The following is an 18,685-nucleotide window of genomic DNA, read 5'->3' as shown; positions in this document are numbered from 1 at the left end:
CTGCCCCCGAGATTCGCTATTAATGGGGGTCAAGACAAACCACGTATCTCAAATTTCGGATGTCGAATAACGTAGTTTCAGTCAAAATATAGCAAATGTTCGTGTAATGTAGCATTTAATGAGAAGTTATAGTCACTAAATAAATTATTTGATTTGATTTTGAATAAAGGTCCACGTTTCTCAGGGACTACCTGTACTAATTATGATATAAGAACTGAAATGTTAAATAATTAAGAGTAAAACAGAATAACCTCTTATTCGAGTTTCAACTAATCCCCCTATACAACCCCCCCCCCCCCCCGCCGCAAACTACAAAAAACACAATACCACATTGGGATTGGGATTGAGATTCAAAGATTCGAATCCCAACCAGAATTGTGATTCGAAGATTCGAATCCCATCTGAGATTCATTTTTCTCATCATTGCAGTTTACTCCCACAAAACAGGCTAACGTTATGCAATCCGTATTGCAATACGCTCCTGTTATCGATTCTGACCTACATTACAGGGTTTACCTAGCCAATCCGGCATCGTCAAAGCGTTATCAGTCGCCATAAATACTTTTTCGGGTGACGTAAACCCTCAATTTGGCTCTGTCATTTCTATTCGGGCCTTGTGAAGTATGAATCGGACATAATGCAGAATGCGGCCAACTTTTGGTTTCAAAAGGTTTCAAGTCGGTAGCTCCGGTGTGTTTGATCCATTAAGTTGTTTAACAATACGTAGTTTGCACATTGTTTAAATGACTATGTATTATTTTAAAATGTTAACCTAAGTCAATCGCAAAGCAAATTACATTATTCAAAAAATTTAAAACCAAATAGCATTGCAAGGGCTCGAATTAAAATTTTGAAATAGGATAGTTAAATCATTTTCATTTGTAAATTAACTAAAAAATAATACATTTTCTTACAGATCAATTGAACTACTCGCAAACAAGTATTGTTTTAGAACTAGACAGCAAGAAAACCTAGGAAAAGCCGCATTCATTACACAAGGCCCGAAAAGAAATGACAGTGCCCAATTGAGGGTTTACGTCGCCCGAAAAAATATTTATGACGACCGGATTTATGAAGAATATTTATGAAAAAATATCATGACGCTTTGATGATGCCGGATTGGCTAGGTAAACCCTGTAACTCGTGTAACTCGTTACTGCCTACGTGGGCGAGTCCACAACAACAACAATGAAGCTGCTTCTTAAATATATCACTCACAAATCATTTCCATCTTCACACTGGACTTCCGCTTATAGGATTATTGAAAGAAAAGATACGAGTGCGGAAGTTTATTTCAAGCAGTCAAGCGCTGGAGAGGATGTACCAAGTGTTGGGAAAAAGGGAAACACAATAAAGTATGCAATAAAAATCGAATTACGTATTCGGCGGTTCCAGGCGCAAGTGTGAAAAAACAAATCCATTTCCAAGCGCCACACACACGCAGGCACACAAACACGCTATAAGTACTGAGCAGCTTGCCAATCGAGCGAAGGGGGTCGTATCGGCGAGATGAGATGATCATAAATATTTACGACTCACCGACCCCACATCACTCCATCACACGCCGGGTTCTGCTCAACTCGTTCTGCCGTGTTTGCGCGCGGGGTCGCATAAACAATTCATACGCTCTGTTGCGGCGGTTTTCCACGGTTTTGCCAGACCATTGCCTTAGATTAATGGCGCAGTGGTCCTGGTGACGCGCAAGGAGCGTGCAAAAACAACGCACAACGAAGCCAAACACACATACACACACAGAGTTTCAAGTTGTAAGCTTCATTTATTAAGAAGTTGACCATCGAAAACAATCATTCGAGAAACAATATCCCGCCCCGCACGGGTCTGCGGCTGTGCGCCAGTGCGTGAGAATCAATCATTGGGCACGTGCGTACCAGAGCGACAGAGCGAACACGGTTTGGTAATGCTGTGAACGCGTTGAAGATTGTTTGATGGGATTTGTGTGATTTTGGACCCGCTTTTTCCACCACAAAACGGTCCTTGTCCCAACGCTATGTGGCTGTTAGCACGCGTAAAAATGTCTTTCGATGTATTTAAATCTTTGGAGAGCAGCATTGTATTAGGTGCGCAAATTAGTTCATGCGTTTCTTGCGATTGTCGTATTTCAACATTTTGCTGGGTTTGTTTTATTTCATTGACTCTAGCACAGGGATCTCCCAACTACGGCCCGGGAATTGCATGCGACCCACGAAAACCAACAATGCGTTTTTGCTTTGTAAAGGATGAAAGAATAGTCCTGGTTGTAGAAAATTGTAGTTTAGTTGGTTAAGATTTTATTAAAGAAAAATAAGTTTCAAACGTAGCTTAAGGTAACGTTAAAATGGCATCAAACTCCATTATTTGCAAGGTAATGCGGCCTACGAATTGATACATTTTGCGACCCTCGCTCAAGAATGCCATGAAATCTGACTAATATTTACTCTTTTGAAAACGAATGGTTTCTTTCAATGTGCATTAAATAGTCCAGGTGGTGGAAAAGGGCCTTTGGAGAGTTGCCATATTTGAGGGACCTTATATCATTCGAAATATTTTGTATGTTTATTGACTTTTTTGTATGCCGAAAAAATGGGTCATATTAACGAATGAGTTGATGATATGTTAAGCCACGAAATCTAAAATAAATTCTAATTAAATAAATGAGTGAAACAATTTAATTTTTTCGACTCAAATTGTCCATTCATCTCGTAGATAATGAGGCATGAATGTAAAAAGATGTAACATTAAAGATGTCGTAATGGTTATCCTGAAATATGTCAGGAACACAGTGAATTATACAATACATTCATGAAAGGACAATCGTTTTTACTATTTTATATAGCAATGCCTTTGTTCAATCTATGGTGAAATGTAAAATAAGTACGCTCAAAGCCCAAAATAGGATTAATTAGTATATTTAATTGAAACAATGTTGTAAAAAAACAGGAATAAGTCGAACGAACGTAAACCAAGGTTTAATTCCCTTTCATTGAGAATGATTTTTGACAGTTCCTTCAGATTTCATACATGTATGCCTCTTCAAAGTGATTGTCTCCTTAAATCTAATTGTACTTCCCAAAATTTTGTAGATTACTTAGAGATACACTTTAAAAAATCACTGTCTTTTTTATTAATCTTTTCATCTTTTCAACGGACACATTTTGGTGTTTGGTTTTCGTGCCGAGTTTTTGTTTGATGTATCGATTAAATTTGTCTAAAAAGCGTCATTGATATTTTCAAGAGAGCAGAAAATGTATCGAGCAAAGGAGGAACTCACACATAGAAATATTGAAAAAATAAAATAAATTAAAAAAAAAAGAAGTGCACAACAAAACTTTCCCAAACTCCTAATACCTTAGATCACAGCTCTTCAATCTTTTTAGGGTCACAGACCTCCTTCCTTTGCATGTACAGGCGGTGCCCGAGATACACGGTTAATGAGGACCGAAAATGGCCGCAAAATACCGCGTATTTCGATTTTGGTAAGTCGATTCTCGTAATTTCCTGGCTAAACTTCACTAATTTTCATTTAATTTTGCATGTAAGGTGTGGTTTGTGCCACTATTATTTGATATGATTTTTTTTTTAATCAAAAGGAATAGATGGACCATCTATTTGGTTAAAGACTTGTTTTCAAAGCTTCCCGTCTAAATTTGTTAAATTCCTATTCTAGACATGCATGTTGAAAATTTAATCTCGATCGTGGGAATAAAGTTGGCAATATGTATTGCAATAACAGGGCCGGTCTAGTGGTACAGTCGTCAACTCGAACGACTTAGCAACATGCCCGTTGTGGATTCAAAACCCAAATGAACCGACTACGTAGGACGTTTAACTGACTATCCTGCTTTTAGGTATTCAATAATTTACTCAAAGCCAAGCCCACCAGATTGGTAAAGGCAGGCAGGCTTTGGCCGAGAAAGAAGAAGAAGAAGAAAATTGAAATAATGGTTTTTTTTTACAAAATCAATTATTTAGCGGACCATACGTTGGGGATCACTGCTTTAGATTCCTTACACCAAGCAACGGAAATTTACAGACACGAACATCACTCTGAACTGAACACCAAACAACAGCACAAGTGTGCGTAATAACACAAACACTAACTCACATGACATACAGGCGAAACAGATAAGTAATAGCACTCGGTTCAGGATGAATGAACGGCATTCCCTCATTTGCTCGCAGTGCAGGGGTGTTCGGCCTCTCGTGGACTTGTAATATAATTCCAGGGATATTGCAATCTAAACAAAGTGCTGATCATTACTTCCTTGAATGGTATCTTTCTAAACATGCCTCACATCTAAAGGTTTTAAAACAACTTTCGCGTCATATTGTCAGCATCTTTTTAACACAACCTATCTACCCCTGTGCTTTCACTTCATCATCGTTCTTCAGCAACATCGACTAAAAACCCAAACAAAAATCTTCACCAAAAACACACACACACACATACAGAAACATCAGAAATAAACGTCCGCGGTTTTGGTCTCGCCATGTGAAACGCAACACCCAGTGAACCGAAACGCTCCTGAAGAAAAAGGAAGGGGGGGGGAGGGGTGGCAAAAACCGAAGGATGGGTGGGGTTTTGTTGTTGTTAAAAATACACCCGGCCCACCCAAAAGAAGCGATGCTGGGCCGTGTCAGAGTGCGCAACCGAGGAGAGCTCCATTCCGCTCGAATCGGCAGGCATGCAGCTCAGTGAATGGGGAAAAATGCTTGTGGGAAAATAGAACGCAACCATCGCATAGCACTACGTACTTGCAGTGTCGCAAAGTCACCCACAGTTTGGGTGTGTGTTTGGGTGTGAGTGTCTGCGAGAGAAAAAGAGACAGTATCTCAGGGGGCTGATGCGGGGGGGGGAGGGGTTTAACTGGTTACTCGAAAGCAATAAACATGCCCTCGGAATGGAGCGAACGGGTAAAAAGGCGCAATAATTCCTCCCACACGGTACTGGCTCGCGTGACACACTGTCTGCACCGCTTCGCGTAGGTCGTAGTGGCAAAAGCGTAGTTTTTCCCCCTGGGCGGTTGTGATGCGTGCACCACCGCACAGCCGCCGCCGCGGTTTCATTCGGCTCGGCACGCCAGGCGCACGGAGGGCCGCATTCAAACGTACGCACGTCGCGACCGGTTTCGGACGTCCCGTAGAGCGGCCGGCCGTAGTGTGCCGCCTGGCCGGAGTGTGCAATAGTGACAGCGAACCCTATCCCATTCATCCTGCGGGCTCGTGTGAATATTAGTGCGGTTCGATTTCATTCCGATTTGTTAATGAACTGTGAGCGTGTGGTTTGCGCCCGTGCCGTGAAGGAAGCGCTTTGGTAGCGAAGCGAAGCGTGCCAACAGCGGCCACTTATATAAGCCCGTCAACGAGTCAATCTGTCAACCTGTCGGCACCCCGAGCAGATGCAGCGCTGCTAGACGGCGCGATCAACTACTGCCGCAATCAACACAGGACGCTCGCGGGTGCCGTTTGTGTGCTCGGTAATCGACACGCGATGTCGACGATCGGGCGGCGTCGGTGGAAAGTGCTGTTCGCACTATTGTTGATCACCCAGCTTGCCGCTGTCATCGGCTACCACCATGGCGATCTGGACGAGACGGTGGAGCACATTAAAATCGGTAAACGGCGCACTCTTCCATTTCCCTGGGCTCATTCAAGCGGAATTATTGTAAAAAAAAACAACTCTCGCACAGGTGGACTGTTCGATGGTGCGACCGAGGATGTGGAGCTCGCCTTCCAGTACGCGGTCGAGGCGGTCAACAACGAGAAGCTGTCGTACTCGAACTACCAGCTCGAGGCGCAGGCAGTGCAGGTGAAGTACGGCGATCAGTTCGACGCGTCCAAGAAGCTCTGCCGCCTGCTGAAGGTAAGCAAACGCAGACACGAACAATATAATGACTGTCCCATCCCAGGAACCTCGGTTCGGTTGATTTTAAACCGAACATAATCAAATAATAGTCCCACACGCGGCGGTATAATGCTGCACTGAACCGTTTATGCAAACAAACAAATCCCGCTCTGCATCTCGTGCCCGGAAAGGGGCGGCAAAATCAAAGCGCCTGCTCGAATCCAAAGTCTCCCTGTGTGAGGGCAGTGCCGACGCTTCTCATTAAAATATGATGGGTGTGCTTGACGGAAGGGGTAAGCATTTCTCTGTTTGAATCTTTGAAACTATGGGGCTGCTTGCATCATACAATGTTTTTTTCAGTTTGAAGATTTAATTTGTTTCCAAAATTCTCCGACACGAAATCGGTTACTTTTACACTATTGGATGTTCCGCATTCAAATTTCTTTCATTTTTTTCTACAGTCACGTCAAAAAATATCGTTTTGATGCGATGACATTTTTCTGGTACATTCATTTGACTAACATTTTCCTGCTTTCAAGTGTTGAGGAAGTCAGGGTTGGTTCGACACTGTGAGTAAGATCGACACCTTGTCGTTTTAGTATTTGTAAAACTTTTTGAAAAAATTAGTGCACATTATTTATATTAATTGTTTCGAATATTTGAGTCCCTTTTCAGTTATCAGAAACCTGTAAATTTTCAAAATAAAAACAACAAAATAAACACATGATGGTTCTGATTGACAGCCGATGTAAATTTTTACTTGTGGGGCTTAAGGAATTGTGGCGTTAATTCAACAAAACTATAGTTGCCATGTTAATAATATTGTTTTATAAACACTTTTGATTTGTTCTGTATCAAAGTGCTTAATTTTTATATTAAACTATATAGTATAAAATGTCATTAAGACTTGTGTGGCCAATGGGGGTAAAATCGACACCACACTTGCTGGTAGTGTAATGCTGATTTGTAGCATGTTAAGTTTTTTTTTCATATCATAATTTGAAAGTGCCTATATTGTCTAGAACGTTTACCAAACTCGGACTCAAAACATGTACTCAATATATGGTTTAGGCTTTTTAAAAATAATATTGTTATGGGTTTGACCGTATTTTAGGAATACTTTAGGCCGGTTTGGGCGTAACTGAAGAAAAAAAAATCGCTGGCATGGAATCAAATTGACCGATGTTCGACTTTTGACTTGCGAGTTGGCAGAGAAAAATAAAATCGATTTAATGAAAAACAAAAAAAGAAGATGGCTGGAAGATACTGGCTGCAAGGTTTAATTTTTAAAGGAATTGTAACCATTCATTCCGTAAACCAGATGCTATCTCCGCTGCTTTGATTGTATGGAGTCGGGTCCCATGCTATTTGTAACGATTTTTTTTGCTTGTAACTTCATATTTCAATAATGTTCCCATATTTCAATAATGTGTTCTGTTAATTTAAATCTTCTTTAAATTTAAATCTTAAAATAGGTACGAAATGCTTTGTTGAACTTCAATGAAAAACAGCCGGCCGTCAGAGTTTGTTCTTTTAAAAGTTCTAACCAATGAGTCGAAATCACCCCACAAGATGTCGATTTTACCCCAGCATCGTGTCGATCGAACAAATAACACACTTTTTTACTTTTATCAAAATGTTATCAAAATCAATCCAGGAACCGTAGTTTCTCGTAACATGATACATAATGAAACAAAAAAGCTTTTTTGATGTCTACTAGTAAATTTACATTGGCAAAAGTATTGCAATTAGGAGAAAAGATTACGGTGTCGTAACTACCCCCAATTCCTCTACTAAATCTCTTTGGAACACAAGTCGACGTGATTGTTTTTGTAACACTTTTTTCGTTTTTAAATTCGTGTACTTCAGCAAGAGGACACTTATTTTTGCACTGGCTGATTGAATTTTTCCATGAATTTTTCACTCACTAATGATCGGTAAAAGGCATGCAGCTGTTCTGGTTTGTCGAAAAAACGAATTTACAAAATTACCTCTGTTTCGGTCATATTCCCATTTTCCATATGCAGTCCATTCGGTCTATGCCTATAAGGTTATACATGTGGATATGCCAGTCTATACATTTAGAATATGGATTCATTTGACAAAAATATGGACTTCGTTTTCGGCCAACGCTTACATAGATGAATCGCTATGTCGTGGCTGAGAGTGCAGGTATACCTACAGGACCAAAAATACAAAAAATATCCAAGCAATCCGCATCTAGCAACAACTCATTAACCAGCATCCTCTCACTATAGTGTGAAAACAAAAACGCTCTATAGTGAGACGATAGAAAATGAGAACCTGTTAGTAAAACTAGTTATAGGATGAATCATTTCCTTCAGTTTGAAGACGATGGCATTTGAAAAATATTTTAACTGCAAAAAAAGGTTTCATAGAGGAAAGAAAAGCAAAAAGAGAATTTGTTTTGGTTAGCAAAAAAAGAATTTGTTTTGGTTAACGCTAGCATAGATTATTTTCATATTGCGTTCAAATATGTTCACTATCGATACGATTTGTCCAACAATCGTGCCATAAAGTCCAATTCCCATTCATTTCACTTAAGAAGGAGTCAATGAAGTGTTCCACAGCTATGAAAACTCCTTGAAAACCCTGTAATTTTTAGCCTATTTGACTACTTTTGATACCATTTATGTACTCTTTACGCATCCTTGTAAATGCCAACTGTTTTTATGGTTGAAAATATCTTTTTAACTTCCATTAACTTTACAATTTACGTGTTTTGTTGCTAGCGTCAATTCGTTGCCGCTAAATTTTGACTCTAACTTACCTTTTTTTGTCTCGAAAGCACCAATTTTTGCTGTCGTATCAAAATATTTGCCTCTAAGGCATCAATTTTTGACAGCTCGCATCAATTTTTGTCTCTAAGGCATCCATTTTTACTGTGAGTCAATCGCTTTATTTGCAAAATTCTAAACTGTGCGTTCCAAAATGATTGAAATTAAGTTAAGTAGTTGATAATGTCGAGCCGGTCTCGTAGTACAGTCGTCAACTCGTACGACTTAACAACATGCCCGTCATGGGTTCAATCCCCAAATAGATCGCGCCGCCATACGTAGGACTGACTATCCTGCTATGGGGGGGAATCAATTAGTCACTGAAAGCCAAAGCCGCCCACAAGTGGGTGCAGGCAGGCCTTGACCGACATCGGTTGTTGAGCCAAAGAAGAAGAAGAAGTTGATAATGTCATTGTTATAATTCAAAATACAACAACTGTTGTGGAAATGAAATTTTGGAAGCTTTAATGGAATGACAAAAGTTGGCATGTATTTTCAGGTGTAAACTATGGCATTAAAGTTACATAAAGTTTCATTACATTTTTTTCACGAAAAAAATAATAAAATTACACGGTTTTGATTTGAGCCAAAATTTGGTGCCAACGGCTATAATTACCAAGCTTGTCATGCAGGGTAATACGATTGCATTCAGATACTTTTAGAGACATACTATAGAATAAAATAACTGATAACATACTACAGCATCAAAAGCTGATAAAAAATAAAACTTGAGACACACACATTGCGCCGTTGACCGACAATTCAAGCAAAACAGTGACAATCTTAAATGCCGAAGTATGGGTTTCTAAAGTAATTAATCAATTTACAACATCGAAGGAAAATCAATTGTTTTCCAATAAAATTTGCCAGCAAGTTTTGATTCTATCACTTAAGGAATGTTTGTCATTTTTGCTAAATAAAAACCATGAATATATCATTTTCTAAACACATCACAATTTAGAATAATTTTTATCTAGTTGAGGCGATATACTCCATTGCAACGGCGCAACATGCACCTTAACGGCGCACCACAATAACTGGGAAAACGCATCAAAGTAAATGCCAACTAGGGTAAACGTACCTATAGTGGTGGTACTACCAATAGCAGCTATCTTAGTTGGTAAAATATACAGGTGGGCTTATTCCAAGGTGTATGAATTTAATAGGCTTATTTTTATCGCTTCCGCTTCTGAACGAAGATTTTTTGTGTATTTATCAAGCCTCCAGAAAGCTTGTTTGAACAAGTGATATTCAAATTTGGTTATAAAAACATGTTATGGGACCACCTGGACTACATACACTTTGATTCTGGATTCCTTCACCAGATCTCTTTAATGCACCTTGCGATAAATGTAAACATCACCTTGTTTTGCCATTTTTCGAGCAGGTACTCGAATCTAATTCTAGCTTAGAGACTAAAATAATCTAGACTAAAAAAGGCAGGCTAGTTTTATGTGTGGTTTTGTATGGAGTGTTTACATGATTTCAGCCTCCAACTGTCAAACTCCATACAAAAAGCTGACTAGAATCGTGAAGGGCCACAGTGGTGGTATTGCACTAAAATGCGTCACATACGTTAAATTAACAGTAGTTAAGTTTATGATAGTATATGGTCTTTCAAGATGGGTTTAAAATTTAAATGGGGTGAATCCGTTACCTAATGACCGAAAAGTCCATTATTTTGTGAAGAGTATCAACATTTTTCCAAAATCCTTAGGATTTCATAACGATACTCATATTTTTTAATGTTCTAAATGACCACATCACAACGTAATTATCAGCTTTTTAACATAATTGTTATCAAATGATATTGTTTAATTCAAATTCATTGCTTTTTGACCATATTTACGTATTTTTAAGTATTTTTTTACCATAGTGCCATTATAGGGACACCAAACAGGCATGTTCCTATAGTGATCTTAGTTCAAAAATCAATAAAAACAGATAAATTTAGATTTTTTTTCGACGACATTTTCGACGTGTACTGTTTTCATTAAAATAAGCAAACAAATACCAAACAAAGGTCAAAATTCGCTTATCTGGCTTAGTGAAAAATCGACTTTAAATCAAGCCAACTCTTCTGGGTGTGGTTTGACAACTCAGTACTTTAGTCTATATTTTCATCAACCATTTTTACGATCAAATTACGAAAGAAATCAATCGAATGGCAGTAATCCTTGCTATTCACACGAAAACAGCTTCAAAACTAAGTTACATTGATATTATACACTGTTTTGAGGCATCTTTGTTTACCACAACTATACGAACACGTCGTATTGTGACTGACTAATACTTTATTACTATGACTATTGACTATAGGAACCATATCACCATTATAGTTACAACGAAGCAGTTACAAAAATATGTATTTTTTCGTAAATTTGATGGGTTTTATGATAAAAATGGTTGTGTTTGCGAAGGTAAAACATATTTCAATTGCTATGTGTTAAAATATTCACAAATTGTCCTTCCTGACAATTTAAATCCATTGAAACACATCTGTATCACTACAAATTGCAGCACTATTGGTACATTTACCCTATAACAAAACATATCCTAGATTGCTCTGGACTAACTGGAGCATTTTGCTCTGATCTGATGGATGCATCATGCCCCAGTTCGTAATTGTGAACTTTTTGAATTAAAATACGAGTAAATTGACATGCTTATTGAAACATTTATGTGCAGTTTGATGCTCTGATTGTTGATTGATGTTTTGTGAATATTTTACGTTTCTGTGTAAGTGCTCTACAGCTCTTGTTTAACATTCAGAATAACTATAATTTAATTCGATCCCTACGTAGCTTTTTCAAACACAACAGTACAACCTTGTATTATTTTAGAAATAGAGGTACTAATTTAGGGCAAATTAGTCTTCCGAAAACTAAATAACAAAGAAATTAAAATTGTTCTTATTCTTTTCAATTATGTCTGAATATAACCATAAACAAAGGCAGTTTCCCAATTTTTTCGTGTTTTTCCATGGAACATATTGCAACGAATGAACAATTCAAAGCATTAGATTCAACGTAAGATACTTAAACCCATTTTACAGCATTTCTTTAGCGAGCCAAAGTCGCCACAAGTCGCTCCTCCGATCAATCACCGTTTCGGCAGTAAATATCCCCCAGTGCTATCAAACGTAATACGTGAACAGCTTATTAAATGTGCTTATTCCATCACTGGCCTGAGGGTCGGTTTGAAATATTTATCCCAGACGCTCATCTTACCGTCCGCTTCACCCGGTCGTACACGTAAAGCAGCTGCTAACGCTAAAAACACACATTTGGTCCAGCTTAGCGGGGATCGGACGGTCAATGCTGCACTCGGCCGAAGTGTGCTGGTAAATATTTAGACCAGTAGCCATTGCAGGATGCGCTTCATGACGAACGCTGTGTAAAAAAAAAAACAGACACGTTGGAATGTTTCCCGCACGCCGTCCACCGCCGATTATCCGTTGGCACATCATTTTGGGTCATAAAATTTAAAATCCCTCTTCTGGGGTGATGGGATCGAAGTGAATGTTGGCGTGTGTGTGTGTGTTGATTTATCGCATCTATGGTTTGAATGGTACGACTTGTCGATTGGTTCTGAGCTGGATTGATACTTGATCGATAAAGTTTTAAGTGTGGCTGCCGCTCATCATCGGAGAGCTCATAACTTAACCCTCCGAATTGAGTGCGAGTGTAAAAATAGACCTTAAGGTTCGTTTTAGTACCTTCCTTCCCTCCCGTTTTCTGTCACTGCATCTCCGCTCCGGTCGTTAAATGCACGGTTTTGCTTCCCTTGTTCCCACACACCAGACGGGAGTGGCCGGCATCTTTGGTCCCTCGTCGCCCAAGTCGGCCCTGCACGTGCAGAGCGTCTGCGACGAGAAGGAGATGCCGCACATCGAGACGCGCTGGGACGCGTACACCAAGCTGCCCACGCTTAACCTGCACCCGCACCCGCACATCATGGGGCGCGTCTTTCTCGATCTGGTCGTGGCGTTCGAGTGGAAGTCGTTCACCGTGCTGTACGAGTCCGGGCCCTGGTTGCCGGGCATTGCCGACCTGCTGAAGATGTACGATCCGAAGGGGTACACGGTGACGGTGCGGCAGCTAGATCTCGGGCTGAACGGCAACTATCGGGCGGTGCTGCGGCGCGTCAAGCTGTCGGAAGATAAGCGCATCATACTGGCCTGCTCGATCGACTCCATGCCGGAGGTGCTGCGGCAGGCCCAGCAGGTCGGGCTGCTGACGGATCACCACCAGATCATCGTGACCTCGCTCGATCTGCACACGATCGATCTCGAGCCGTACCAGTACAGTGGCACCAACATTACCGGCGTGCGGCTGATCGACCCGGAGGAGGACAAGATCCGGCAGGTGGCCGACTTCCTGAACGCGTCCCAGATAGCGAAGACGCTCGAGCTGCAGGACGGGCTGAACCCGGCGAAGATGCGCGTGGAGACGGCCCTCATGTACGATGCGGTGCTGCTGTTTGCCGAGGCGCTGAAGCACCTGATCGGCAGCGAGCCGGCCCACCTGCTCGAACCGATCGCGCTCCGTTGCGATGATACGGCGACGTGGAAGAACGGGTACAGCGTGATCAACTACATGAAGAGCTCCACCATACACGGGCTGACGCGCAGCATCCGGTTCGACCATCAGGGGCACCGGTCGGACTTTCTGCTGGACATTATCGAGCTCGGGCCGGCCGGCCTGGAGAAGGTGGGCGTCTGGAACTCGACCGAGGGACTTAACTTTACGCGCAAAAAAGAACAGACGCTGCTGGCATTCGACGATGGGACGCTGCAGAATCGAACATTTCTCGTGCTGACTGCTATCGTAAGTGAGGGCGACAAGTAGACATGCTGTTGCGAAAATGTTGTTTTTTCGAAATCGTATCTCTCTTTGCACACAGTCGCCGCCGTACGGTATGCTGAAGGACTCGCCCGTGAAGCTGACCGGCAACGAGCGGTTCGAAGGCTTCGGCATCGATCTCATCCACGAGTTGTCGCTGATGTTGGGCTTTAACTACACCTTCATACTACAGGAGGACGGCGTGTACGGCTCGCTCAACCGGGACACCAAGAAATGGAACGGCATGGTGCTGGAACTACTGGAATGGGTAAGCAACGCATCCACACCTTTGCCCGAACGCGACCTACCAAACATCTCCTCACACTTACAGCGCGCCGACCTAGCTATTACTGACCTCACCATCACGTCCGACCGCGAAAGTGCCGTCGACTTTACGATGCCCTTCATGAACCTGGGCATCTCGATACTGTACCGCAAGCCCACGAAGGAACCACCGTCGCTGTTCTCGTTCATGTCACCGTTCTCCAAGCAGGTGTGGCTGTACCTCGGCGGTGCTTACATGATGGTCTCGATGTCACTGTTCATCCTCGGCCGCATCTCGCCGAAGGAGTGGGACAACCCGTACCCCTGCATCGAGGAACCAGAAGAGCTGGAGAACCAGTTCAGCTTCAGCAACTCGATGTGGTTCACGATCGGTGCGCTACTGCAGCAAGGTTCGGAAATTGCGCCCAAGTAAGTGCCGGAGTAAACGCTGCCACTGACCGGGGGCGAGAAAGTTATACGTTCGCATTATTCCTTCTCCTCCTCCTCCCCACAGAGCACCGGCAACGCGTGCCGTCGCTTCGATCTGGTGGTTCTTCACGCTCATCATGGTATCGTCCTATACGGCCAATCTGGCGGCCTTCCTCACGGTCGAGCAGGTCGTGTCGCCGATCAGCAATGCGGAGGATCTGGCGGCGGCCGGCGGCACAATCAAGTACGGTGCCAAGCGCGACGGCAGCACGATCAGCTTCTTCAAGGACGCGGAGTACGGTACGTACGCGAAGATGTACCAGTACATGATGGCGAACCAGGAACTGCTGACCTCCTCCAATCCCGAGGGGCTGCAGCGCGTCAAGACGGAGAACTACGCCTTCCTGATGGAGTCCACCTCGATCGAGTACATCGTGGAGCGGGAGTGTGACGTCACGCAGATCGGGGGCCTGCTCGACGACAAGGGCTACGGGATAGCGATGCGCAAGAGTAAGTAGCTACAGCAAGACACTCCAGAAATCCAAATAATGGCTTCCAAATGTTTTACATCCATCTGCCGGCAGATTCTCCGTACCGCAGTGCGCTGAGCGAAGCCGTACTGCGGCTCCAGGAACAGGGCGTCCTAACCTCGCTGAAGCGCAAATGGTGGAAGGAGAAGCGTGGCGGTGGAGCATGTTCAGTAAGTATCTGGTCCTATTCCTTCCAGTGCCGTCTCTTCCGTCCGAAGTTTCGTCCGTCACGCCTCACTTCGGGATGCAATGGGGTCACTGACATTTCTTCACACATCCATTATTTGTTTCTGCTCGGCCAACACTTGTTGCTGCCCTTCCCCCACCCAGAACACGATGGAGGAGGGTGGAGCACTTGCGCTCGAGCTAGCAAACGTTGGTGGCGTCTTCGTACTGCTCATTGTTGGCTGCGTCGCCGCCCTGTTCGTCAGCTTCTGCGAGATGCTATGTGAAGTGCACAGCCGCACACGCGAACTGAAGGTACGGTCCGTGTGCGTATGTGTGGTCCGCCGTCCACGCCTCCTGTTGGAGGAATTGCTTTCGGTTCAAATAATATTCCGCTGTTCCGACCCACTCCCTCCACCCGGCGCACTCTTTTGCACATAGCACCTTCTGACATTTGCACACTACCGTGTTTGGCCTTTGTGTCGTTTGTCCGCTTTTGCTGATGTTTGGGGCATCTTTAGACGCTGTTGCAGATTAGATACGGTAACATCTGTAGACTCTTGTGCCAGTAGTACTAGTCCGTAACAGGTAGCAGTGGTTGAAGATTCGGTTATGTTCCCTCTCCAAGCTACCAATGAATCCTTCCAAGTATTCCAACCTTTTCCCTGAGCATCTACTGAGTCATGCTCGAGGCTCAGCATCTTGTACAGCATGTTCCAAGAATCTTCACAACACTGCGGGCCAACTGTACATTTGTCTGGAATGTCCGGAATACCGAAAACCCCTCCAAAACTACCTTTCCAACTGATAGCATCAGAACCTCATCTCGATCACACCAACATCACCAACTTCCCACTAGCGCACCTTATTAACCAACGTTACCTGCATTTGCCGTGTTTCCCTTGTCCCTGCCCCATTTACCCCTTCTCTCCACAGCAAAGCACTAGCGACGATGGTGCGGAGGAGCTCGACATGGACAATGTAGGCGGTGTGTTTTTTGTCCTCTTTGTCGGCTGCTCGTTTGCTAGCCTGTTTGGCTGCTGCGAGTTGTTCTTCGTCATTGCGCACCGGGCCCGCCGGCACAAGGTAACTCTAGCAAACTGGCTGCGATATATGTGTTGTGTATGTGTTCGACCTGGGCACCGGATAGTGCACCTGAAGAAGGCGTCCGGCAAACGTACACTAACCCCTACCACCAAATTGTGGACATGTGTATGTGTATGTGTGTGCATGCGTGAGTGTTGTGCTTATGGGAGCTTTGTTTTGGGTGTTGGGGAACTGTAGGTTTGTAGGTTCATCACCAAGGTAGGTGATGAACCCCACCAGTACCTAACGCTTCACCGCTGATGCTAATCTTCAATAATTCCATAAATGTTTCTCTACTCTTGCTCTCTTCCTCACTGTCTCTCTCTCTCTCTCTTTGATGTCTTTAATTTGATCAGTGACTAACACTCATGAACGTTAAACGTTTGCCTTTTGCCATCTCTCGATAACACGCACCCGTCTCGTTACCCAGGTACCGTTTCGTGAGGAGCTGATGGCCGAGCTGCGGTTCGTCGCCAAGTGCCATGGCAACACCAAACCGGTCCGCCATCGCAAAAGCTCGTCCGCCTCCGGGGAGAACTCGCTCGAGCTCGACGTGGAGGACTCGACCAGCTCCAGCAAGCAGGACATTTCTGGCAACGGAATGGGCGACCGTCTGCCGACTGGCAACCAGCGGAGGCAAAATGGTGGCAAGTTGGCACTGAACGGAAACACTCGGAAGATGCTGTCCGAGGACTGAAGTTTCAGGGAACGCATAGTGATTTGTTGTTTGAGCGGGAGGTTAAGGACATTTAGGTGGAGGATATTTACGAAGCTCAGAGGAAGAATTGTACAAGAAACGAGTGAACGTTAAAACAAACACATATCTACAGGACACACAACTTAGCCGAAATGTTCTGATATGAAGTATAGTGCGAATCTAAATTCACTTAAGTAAATATCCATAAATTACGTAACGTTTTGGGTGCAAGATATGAATTACTATACGATTTGCTACAAAAAAAGAAAAGTAATAGCAATACGTGTTACTAACAATTTTTAGCATTCAACATAATATGTTAAAGACTTGAAATGAGCATCTGAGCTAGCATACGCATGCATAGGAGAAACAATTAATAAATTAGTTCAATTGAATGTTGATACACATTGCAATACTCAACTGTATACAATAAGTTTTATAAAAAGGGAAAATATGAAATTTTGGTTTGCTGCTCGACTTCTCCTCAGTGTTTTATCGCTGCGTTACGTAGTAAATGGATGTCCCCTTAAAATAAAAGAATGTGTCTACTAAATGGCTCCAAAAGCATTTCTTTGGTGAAAGTTGGCTCAAACTTCGGTACAAATAATAAAAGCCTTCCTGTACGTTTAATTTTGTCTCCCATTGTGCATTGTGTATTGGCATTGAGATTCTTGGAAGTCATTAAGAAAGCTCCTCTGAAAAAAAAGCTCGTTCATTTCCCGGGAAGCTTTACTCAACAAAACTAAAGAACTTGCTTTAAGAGGATTTTCTTTTTCCCGGGCTTTGAAAACCCAAACCCTCCATTTTCCATTTTCCACCGAGACAAGCTTTCGCGAAAAACTTTCACCAAACTTTCCGACCTTCTAAAGCTATTGGACAGATGTCACCACCAGTACCCAGTTTGCACTGTCGTGCTCGCCCGAGCCTTAGCCGAGGCCGTGGAGATGGTTACAATAAAAAAACTGATTAAAATTTGCCGAGCAGCAGTAAAAACCAGCCCGTCGGCATGCGTCATCGTGAGTATGCAAAGCAGAATCGTAACTGTTGCATTTCCGCGGTTTCATTTGAGTTTCCCCGTCCCCTTCTGCTCTTCTTCAGTTGCAGAGAGAATATAACGAGAGAGAGAGAGAGAGAGAGAGAGAGAGAGAGAGAGAGAACAGGCTAGCTAAGCATTTATGTTTACAAAGCAAAGCGCCAAAGGACTCCGTGCGCGGGTAACGTGTGATGACAAAACACTCCTTTCCCAGTCCGCCGGGCCGGGGTTTGAGTTTGATTAATGAGACGGGGCAACAGACGGGGATGACTTTTTCGGGCGCTGACGAGTTCAGCTGTCCAGAAAAGAAAGGCGATTCCTAGAATTATACGATTTTTTTTTTATGATACGGGGGTGGGCACCAAACAACAAAAAAAAGTTGGAAATATATTAAATAATGTCCCGAAAGAAAAAGAAAATGGACCGGAGAGAAACTCATATCATTGCAATAAAAAAGGCAATAAAAAGCACACCTGCCAATCATTTCTCTGCAGGAGTATGCATTCCCGAGCAGCGGCACAGGACAGCCCACTTTAGGTGTCGTAACGTTTGGCAAAGAAGCGGGGAATAAAAAGCAAACCCTGTGCGCTGTGTCATTTTACTTGGTGGAATTAATATTTAATTGGCGTTCGTACATTGCGGCGGCAGCAAATTCAAATAGATTACCAAAACGAAAAGGAGAATGCAATAAAGATGGCACACTCAAATTAATAATAGCTCCCGCACGAACAATGCGTTTTGAGTGAACGAATCCTCGTGCCACAATGTATAAGTAATGGCACGCTACTCGATTCGTTTGCATGAGTGATTCGTTTTTTTTTTAATTTAATGATTACACATTAAAGCAGGGAACGAGTAGGCACGCTTTCTCGCAACCGGGCGTAATGATGCGACCCGGTTTTTTTTTTTTTTTTTTTTTGGGGGGGGAGGAGGTAGGAAAAGTTCTGTGTTTCTCAAATTAGACTATAGAAGTTACAAGCAGTAACGCACACACACA

At 43.0% G+C, this 18,685-nt stretch overlaps 1 protein-coding gene across 3 annotated transcripts; it reads left to right on the top strand.

Moving 5' to 3' along the window:
- Positions 1-4,755: 4,755 nt before the first annotated feature.
- LOC3289757 (glutamate receptor ionotropic, kainate 2) lies at positions 4,756-17,132 on the top strand. 3 transcript variants are annotated; one of them, XM_061642377.1, is made up of 9 exons: positions 4,756-5,612; positions 5,688-5,860; positions 12,444-13,469; positions 13,546-13,752; positions 13,816-14,177; positions 14,263-14,687; positions 14,762-14,877; positions 15,809-15,958; positions 16,389-17,132. In XM_061642377.1, exons 1-9 carry the CDS (start codon positions 5,489-5,491, stop codon positions 16,653-16,655), a joined length of 2,850 nt encoding a protein of 949 aa, XP_061498361.1. In that variant the 5' UTR covers positions 4,756-5,488; the 3' UTR covers positions 16,656-17,132. The 3 variants fall into 3 exon arrangements, with proteins under 3 accessions (XP_061498361.1, XP_559460.5, XP_061498372.1); XM_559460.5 differs by lacking the exons at positions 15,809-15,958; positions 16,389-17,132 and adding an exon at positions 15,038-15,802 and having other exon boundaries at positions 4,885-5,612; XM_061642388.1 differs by lacking the exon at positions 15,809-15,958 and having other exon boundaries at positions 4,889-5,612.
- Positions 17,133-18,685: the final 1,553 nt, after the last annotated feature.

This window comes from Anopheles gambiae, chromosome X (assembly GCF_943734735.2).
Source record: "Anopheles gambiae chromosome X, idAnoGambNW_F1_1, whole genome shotgun sequence".
Classification (NCBI taxonomy): domain Eukaryota; kingdom Metazoa; phylum Arthropoda; class Insecta; order Diptera; family Culicidae; genus Anopheles; species Anopheles gambiae.
The sequence above is the reverse complement of the archived record's forward strand: the minus strand, read 5'-3'. Positions and strand labels throughout refer to the sequence as shown.